Raw genomic sequence first — 9,036 nt, 5'->3', positions numbered from 1 at the left:
CTCAGAATTTGACAGCGAATTGGAAGATGAACTTGACTCAGAGCCAGCTGCTGGAAGACCCCCACAGCCAGCCGCAAGAAGACCACCACAGCCAGCTGTTAGGTCTGTGGACCATCAAAGGACTCCAAGACACAGACTACATGCAGCAACTGCAACAAGTACATCTGTGCTGTACACACAAAGAAGTTCTGTACATCATGTGTTTCCTAAACGGACTTGCCCATTGACTCACATGATGTTCTGCAGCGTCACTTCATCAATATATTTTTCGGATATACTGTATTTCATGAATAGTGACTGTTAATTGTTTTATTTGCTTTGTGTTTATATCTGTTCTATGTCATTTATATGGATGTCTCATCATCTCTATATATTTCACAGCCAAATACTTTTGGATGTGTGGTTCTTGTGTTTCAATTACTTTTAAATTGCTTTATTTCCTTCAGGGCTTTGATTATTATATGACAGAATAAAAATAATAAACATTAATGAAAAAATGTTTCATTTACATTTGTCCTAGAAAAGCATGAGCAAAATGTAAACCTAGTTTTTACAGTGTTATTTTTCTTAACATAAATTACATTTTTATCACAAAAAACGATGGACACTTCCATTGTTAAATTTGATCTAGCAAAGAGTATTTTCAAAAACTAATCATATATTTCATTTATATTGTTGGGGAATGAGTTAAAGACAATATATATATATAAGGAATTGTGCATGTTGAATTTAGTTCTGTATTTTTTTTAAACCCTGAAATATGTCCCGGGTCCATTTGACCTGAACATTACCAAAGGGTGCGGAATGTGAACATAACACAAGGGTTCAAAAGCACAAGATGTTTTTGTGTTCACTAGGTTATCAGACAGCCTGGCAGATCCTGACATGTATTAGAGGTTAATGACTTAATGACAGATTGTGTGGCACAACATTAAACACCAGTTGGTTCATTAATAACCCATAAAATGTTTTATGGACACTATCAACTCATTTTCCAACAGTCAAATAAAGATGAAAGTAAAAGACGATTTAGATTAGTCAACGCTGTGAATGAGAAAACAATTGTTGAAAGTATAAGCCTCGATTTACCCATGTAGCTTATGTTTGTTTCATCCCTTAAATACTATACCTTTTTGTAACCGAGTCATTCTACAGAAAAGGTGGAATCTGGGTGATACAAATCTGCTGAAATATCTTCCTTCTAAACACATCTAAAACCTGTTAAATAGCAATAACTAACTCTTAACTTGATGAATCCACAAAAAGTAGAGCTTAAAGTATTTGTATTATTTGTATTCTTTTTATACATTATACAAAGCTTATTTATATAGGAACGTCACTGGTGTTACGTGTTACCAGGAAGAAGAGTAACACCAGTGACGGTAACACCAGTGACAATTTGGAGAAAACACTACCATTTTAACAAAATTGCTGCAATGTGTCAGACCACATATGGCTTCAGTCAATATCAAAATCGTTTAACTCTTCAATACAATACATTTTCCCATTCAAATGTTCACCCCTAGGGCTATGAAATGAGTAACACTAATGGCAGACTTCAAAGACGCGCGTACAATTTGAAGATAAAATGACACCTTTAACAAACAAAGTAAGAAGTATAGACTTTCCTTATGTCTTTGTCCACTGCACTGCATCAAATGATCTCTTGTTACAGGAAGCACTTCAGTGACAGTACATTATTTAAAAAATAAAAGCGTTTTGTGTAGCAGTAACACCAATGACGTAATTATGGGTGACTGACATTTATTTGATATTATTAATAATAATTTGCGTTTTTTTTTTACCATTTCATTGTTATATTTAATGTATGTAATGTTATGTAAATATAAATTAGATTTATTTATTGAAAAAGAAATTGCAATTTATGTATAAAACAATTTTTTATTTATTTTTTATTTAGTACCATTGCAAAGACAATCTCTATTTATTCAACATATATAATGAATGTGAGTATTAGGAAAACGTCATGTATTTTTGGTGTCTGCAAAAGTAAGTGACAGTACATCCACCTTTTCTGTAGAATGACCCAACCACGGACTATACAATTTAATGATATGTAGCCTACTGTACATATGACCACTCACATTATGGAAAACTGGCTATATTGTACCAGAATCATTGCTAATCGTTCTACATACAATTGTACTTAGTATCAATACTAATTGCCAGGAAAACCTTGGTGTATATTAAAAACAAAATAAACAACAACTTTTTTTGTGTTGCCATAGGAATTACAGCATATCCATGCGACGAACAAGAACAAACAGCGGAGCAGGTGCTTATTTATTTTTCTGATAATTAACTGGCAAGGATAAATGAAACACTATTAAAACCACAAAGGATTGTAGGATTCTGATACAACAAAGGATCCATTCGGTTGATTTACTGTTAAGATAACAGCTGAAAGACATGACTGTGATTCTGATAGAACCTGTAAATTGAACAAAATTGCCTGCAACATCGTATAAAAAACCTCAGCCAACTTTCACTGTAATTAGGTCTTAAGCAAATTGCACTGTGATCATGCATACTATTTCAAAAAAAATTACTGTATTATTGTTCAGAGAATGTTCCCCATTTTTTCAATTTGACTTAGTTTCACCAGGCTCGGTGGGTCCACAAAAAGATTTGTTGAGTTGCATAATGGAAAGGATCCAGTGATTTTGGAGCTTGACCTACCTAAATTAAGCGAATCGTTTTTATCATATTATCACTAAAAGCAAGTTAGGCAAGAAGGACTTGACAATATTGCATAGTTGCAGGAACGGTGGTGCTTAGTTATGGATTAATAACACAACCAAAGCTTTTAACCTAGGTTTGTCTCGGTAGGTTGGCATGGACCCTCCATGGCATACTCCAGCCATGCCAGGCGAACGCATAATGTTTAATATCTAATTTTATGGTGGAACTATGGTTCTAAAATTATGAATAACAAACTCTGACAACTTACCACATTGCTACCGAAGTTTGTTTTGTGTAACGTTACATGTAGAAGTACGTTTTCAAGCGGTCCATCCATGGCACCGCCTCTTGTCTGTCAGACAGCGTCGAGGGCTGAATCGCCCTGTAGGGGAAAAATAAAACGAAGTTACGCTAGTAGCTTGTAGCCTAGCTATGGAACCCTGCTACAGACAAACCTAGCTGGCTCACACTTAGCGTCTACACTTAATTGGATACAAGCTAATTTACTAGAGATGGCAAACATAACTGGATCCAATGGTAAGCTCATGTGTGCATCAATAAGAGTTTAATAACGTTTGCTATGCTGAATGCTTTAGCTTGTTGCTAAGCTAGTTTGCTAACCTGCTGTCTTGGCTCCGATGTGTAGCTAGGCTAGTTAGCTGCTTCTATGCAAGCTATGCTAAAAGCAAAACAACATGAATGTAGTTCTGCCTATTATGGAGTTGCTACTTGCTTGACATGCATAGTAGACTGCAATACATGTATATGTGATCATACATGCGTGTGTTAATGTATGCCTTGGTACGAAATAGTAGCTGCATGGACGAAGAACAACATATCTATAACGTTTACCTTGCTATTTAGAGCTAACGTTAACATAGCGGACGTAACCCATGTGCTAAACTGTTATTATTCATATTCAGAACAGCCATTTATTATGCTGACAAAAGTTCCTTTAGCCTTGTAAATCGGAAAAATATATATAAATCCAACTCTATGTGTTTCTGCAGGTCTATGATACTGTGCAGCCATGGGTGACATGAAAACCCCAGATTTTGATGATCTCCTGGCTGCTTTTGACATCCCAGATGCCACAGGGTTGGACGCTAAAGAGCCCATCCAGGGGAGTCATGAAGAAACAGAGAGTCAGCTGAAAGACACAGAATTATGCCAGGATGACAGTTTTCTGGGTAACCAAGCTGTCGCAATAGCAGATATTCCTGTTGTTAGTGTTATTGTGAAAAACACAAGTCGTCAGGAGTCGTTCGAAGGATTTGAACCATCATTGCAAAATGGATTCAGGGGACAAGAGGCCGCCATAAACTTTCTTGAGACAACCAACGCTGGCTTTTCCAAATCATTTGTCTCTGCTTTGAATGGGGAAAGTTCAAGGGAGCTTCTTGGAAAGGCACCTGTTCAACACAAACCTGATGGAACACCAATATTTTCCCAGTCACTTTGTAATTTCAGTCCTATCTCCAGTCCTGAGTCTGAAGACACTCAGTGCAGTAGAAATGAAATGCATCCAAAACAAGACAGACCCTGTTTTCCAGAAGCCTCAGTTCTGGTGGAACCTTTGATCCCAGACAATCAACAAAAGGCGGACCTAAGTTTGTTCGATGAAAGTCTAAAGGACTACGATATTGACAAAAACACACCGAGTAGCAGAGAGGAAGGTAGTAGAACGGAGAAGTCCTCTGATATTTGTGTCAGTAACCAAACAGATAAAACAGACAAATCACACAGTACACTTCCCCAACCAAGTGGTGACCAGAACATCACAGAAACCAACTGCAGTCCAGGATCCACAACGGATGTTCCCACTTCTTTTCCACATGTCAAATCTCAGACACCCAAGTTATCTTCTTGCCTTGAGGCCCTGGTGGCTCTAAACAGTAGAAAAGATCCTAGTGAGCAGAATAACCCCAGAGAGTCATCAGCAATTCAGAATGACGTCATGAAAGCAATCCCCACAGTGCTTATAACCCCACAATGTCCACTTGAAGCTGTGAAACGGTTAATGAAACCCTCTGATAGTCCTGTAAGCATCTGCAGTGATAGTAGTGGCAAAGCATCCCCTGCAGTGACAACTGGGTCCCCCCCTGCCATACCCAGGGTCAGAATTAAAACCATTAAAACTACATCCGGGCAGATCAAGCGCACAGTCACTAGTGTGGTGCCTGATTCAGAAACAGATGAAGTTCATTCAGCATATGAATCCTCTCCATCCCATAGTATGATAAGTGAAGATTCTTTCTGTAATATGTCTCCTCCTCAATCTCAAGGTGCGTTTATTGATAGTGTTGTAGGTGTGCAAACTAAAGGTACCCCAGCTAGTACATCTGCACCAAAGGTTTTACGCAACAAGCCAGAGGTTAACTCCAGGAAGTCGGGCGTAACACAGCGTGCAACCGTTTTCCATAATACTAGTGGTCCTGTCAAACGATCTGCTGCACACCAGGGGCCGAAAACAAAGAGAGGAGCAGCCACAACGGGCCCTACAGCAACTACCAACTTCCTCCCCAAAGCAATGCACTTGGCTAGCCTGAACCTTGTCCCTCACAGTGTTGCTGCTTCTGTAGCTGCACGGTCCACCTCTCATCAACAAAGCCAACCCACACTCTCTCCTACGGTGTACAGCACTGTGCCTCTGGTGCATCAGATCAAATCAGCCAACTCTTATCCTCGCACATCTGCTCCCAACACAGCTGCAGGAACCTTAAACAGACTGTTGAACAATGCCAACCCTGTGCCTACATATGTTCCCAACCTGAACCCCCCTCCAGAGAGCAATATCACCCTTCCACCTCGGGGATACTGCTGCCTTGAGTGCGGAGACTCCTTCGGGGTGGAGAGGAGCCTTGCGTATCATTACAGCAGGAGGAGTGTTCACATTGAAGTAGGATGTACTCACTGTGCAAAGACAATAGTGTTCTTCAACAAGTGTGCCCTGTTGGCACATGCACGGGAACACAAGAACAATGGCACGGTGATGCAGTGCACGCAGCTCCATATGAAACCCATCGCAGAGGAACACATGTTTGTACCCCTGAGTGCTGTGAATGTGGACTCTTACACTTTACCCTCCCCTAAAAACCAACCGGTCCTGCCCTTATACCAAGACAATGTTATTCGCCACAGACTCCGTTGCCTGGAGTGTAACAAGCAGTTATCTGACTACAAGGCACTAGCTGGCCATTACCAGAGGTCTTCTGAGGACGTGGAAGGACTCGTAAGTGAATGCGTTCTTAAATTATTAAAGAATATTTTTGTTATTCTAAAGAAATCTGTGACTCTCAACCCAAGCCCATTATATTGTACTGAACCTTGATAATATTAGTCTTGGGTCTTGTTGACAAAAGAAAAATATAGAATATCACCAGACTTTTATTTTTCGTGGCACTTTTACTAGTATTTATGTATTTTCCAATGTTTTCATAACTCTTTGACTTTTGTTTTTTTTCAGACGTGTAAGGTGTGCTCAATGTTGTTACCCAACAAGTGCAGCTTCAGAGCTCACCAACGCATTCACGCTCACAAATCGCCTTACTGCTGTCCTGAATGTGGTGCCCTGAGTCGTTCTGCAGACATACAGAAACACGTCAAGGAGAACTGTCTGCACTACGCCCGCAAGGCTTGGTACAAGTAAGTAAGAAAGCATAAAATGCACGCCTTCTAACATACTTTGAAGTTTTACACAAAAGTTGCATCATGTTTCTTCTTCCTTCAGATGTCTTCACTGCGATATGGTTTTCAAGACCATTCAAGGACAAAAGACTCACATTGAGGAGAAACACTGTGACGTCTTTTACAAATGCTCAATCTGTCCAGTTGCCTTCAAGACGTCTGACGGCTGTGAAGTGCATTTAAAAAATAAACACAGTGCAAGCAAAATATCCCCTGTGTAAGTCAAAACCTTATCACCTGACAATTAAAAGTTGTAAATCTCTTTTATCTGCTCATTTTAAACGTTTCCCCCCCTTCATTGCAGGTTAATTTTTAAGTGTTCATGTGAGACGGTCTTCAAGAAAAAGCAGTTACTATTACAGCATTTCCATCAAAATGCCAACAAGCGTGTTACGTGTGTCTTCAAGTGTCCAGAATGCAACTCGGTCTTTCCACAAAAGCAGCTGTTAATGCAGCACTTCAAGGTTAGCCCGGATTGTATTTCTTATTGAGAGTGTTGGGAATGTATACATGTTTCTATGTAATAGGGTACTTAAATGAAACTGGCTACTCTTACTTCTAGTCTTCTGAATTGTTTGTTGAAACTGTGAAGTCCAACCTGAGCCTTTGGAAGAATTGTTAAACTTGCCTAACTTGCCTAACTTGTGTTGTGCAATGTTAGATTGTTATCTAGATTTTTATCTACAAAGCCGTGCAAACGATGCAGAAAAATCAGCATTGTTAAACTGTTAAATGTGTGTTCTTACATACTGGCAAAGAGAAGTCAAATGTTGTTGAGTCAATGTTAGGACAGGAAATAGTAGTATTTTGCTATAATTTAAAATCTCTTGTGTTTTCTTTGTCTTGCAGGGCGTTCATGTAGGAAACATGACAGAAGAGACAGAGAAGATCAGTAAAAAAACAGACAATCCTGACTGGTCCCAGGATGATCATTCAGTACAAGAAAAGAAAAGTCACAATCCTGTTAAACACACAGACAGTCCCAGAAAAAAACCAGAGCATGACAAGAAAGCTCGTGTGAAGCCCACCGGCTGGACGTGTGGCGAGTGCCTGAAGTGGTTCCCTGAAAGAGAGTCCTATGTTTCCCACGTGAAGACCAACCACAGAAAGGTGAGGTCAGGTTCCCCTGTGCTGGAAAGTAAAACCAACACAATAATGACTGCAGCATTCGCTATAATATCATGATAAAACAGTCTGAACGTGGTGGCTAACTCAACTGCAACTTCAATTATCTTAAACTTCAACATAACACCGATTTGTCCAGATCCAACTACTGAAAATTGTAGCAATCAATTTAGTATTGAAAATGGATATTATAGCCCGAAGCTTTTGTGCTGTTTTTCTTGTATTGATGAAATAGAAGTGTTTTCTTAATGTCAAACAACCACTTACTTGTCGTAGTCCACCTGAAAATGATTTTACCAGATCAATAGTTTGGGTGGTATTTGTTATTAGTCGACCTTATCTGAAACACCTTGGCAAACGGCTGTCCAGTGACATAAGGAAATGGTTGAGAGGACAGTGAGCCGTGTATCTGAGGTCAAAGTGCGTGTTGATTAAATTAATTGAAGCTTCTTGGCAAGGGACAAGCTGCTGACGTCTTGATTCTTGTATTAAAGCTCCCATGTCATGCTTTTCCGGTTATTACCCGTCCCCTTGTGTGTTAGGAAGGTTTTTATGCATGTAAACGGTCTGCAGAGTCAAAACCCTCAAAGTACACCCTGTAGCGAGTAAAACTCTAACACAGAAAATACCTCCCCAAAACGCCTTGTTGGAGATACGTCACTGTCCATTGATTCTTCCGGGTAACTCATGATGTCATGCGTTACCCGGAACCAAATGGACCAATCCGTGGAGCCGTTACGCTACGTCCGCGGAGCCGTTACGTTAAGCCCCCGCTGATTGGTCCAAATTGACCAATCCACGGACTTCCTCACACACACACTCAGTGCAGGCAGCTCTGCTGATCTCTCCTCCCTGGCTGCAGGCTGATAACAGACAGTTGGGATCGCGGCGAAATTCTCTCTGCAGACCCATTCTCACAGCGTTTATCAACCTTTTTCTTACTCAATATCAAGCCACACTTATTGTTTTTACTTCGGCTGTGACTTTGTGTGTGCTCAGGGTGAGTTTGGCTGTGTTTCGCTTCGCTAAACAAGGAAACCACACCTCCACGGAGCTCAGCGCGATTCACAACGTCCCAACCAATCAGAGCACACTGTGCTCACAGGGAGGGTGGGGGCTGGAGCTATTGGAGCTACAACGAGCCGTTAAAGGCAGAGAGTGAAATTCAGTGAATACACGTAGTTTACAGAGATGCTGTTTGAGAAACCAATGTGAGTTTGGAAAATTGCACAATATAAATCTATTCTAGTAGACCTCAACAATGGAATTATGATCAGTGGAAATGGCCATGACATGGGACCTTTAACTTCATTTGTTTCCTGTTTGTAATTAAGCTACATGACATCATGTTTATAATTGGTTACATTAGCCACAAACCATAAAGGAATTACCTCCTAACTTGTGTGTGGATTATAAACTTTCAACACGTTCATAATTACATTCATTATAAAAGTAACATTTGCTTTTATAAGTCAAGTTTGTATGCACATCTGCTAACCCTAACCCTTTTGGATTTTCCAT

General features: G+C 39.9%; 1 protein-coding gene across 1 annotated transcript in view; it reads left to right on the top strand.

Moving 5' to 3' along the window:
• Positions 1-3,019: 3,019 nt before the first annotated feature.
• Positions 3,020-9,036, top strand: part of znf592 (zinc finger protein 592) — an 8,657-nt gene continuing 2,640 nt past the window's right edge. Inside the window, exons 1-6 of the mRNA XM_010772478.1 lie at positions 3,020-3,240; positions 3,714-5,935; positions 6,170-6,348; positions 6,434-6,607; positions 6,695-6,854; positions 7,240-7,500. Coding sequence (XP_010770780.1) covers positions 3,734-5,935; positions 6,170-6,348; positions 6,434-6,607; positions 6,695-6,854; positions 7,240-7,500 — 2,976 coding nt within the window. The 5' untranslated portion in view covers positions 3,020-3,240; positions 3,714-3,733. The remainder of the gene's footprint in view (positions 3,241-3,713; positions 5,936-6,169; positions 6,349-6,433; positions 6,608-6,694; positions 6,855-7,239; positions 7,501-9,036) is intronic.

This window comes from Notothenia coriiceps, unplaced genomic scaffold (genome assembly GCF_000735185.1).
Source record: "Notothenia coriiceps isolate Sejong01 unplaced genomic scaffold, NC01 NC01_scaffold00011215, whole genome shotgun sequence".
In the NCBI taxonomy this organism is placed as follows: Eukaryota; Metazoa; Chordata; class Actinopteri; order Perciformes; family Nototheniidae; genus Notothenia; species Notothenia coriiceps.
This window is presented reverse-complemented; position numbering and strand designations above follow the sequence as displayed.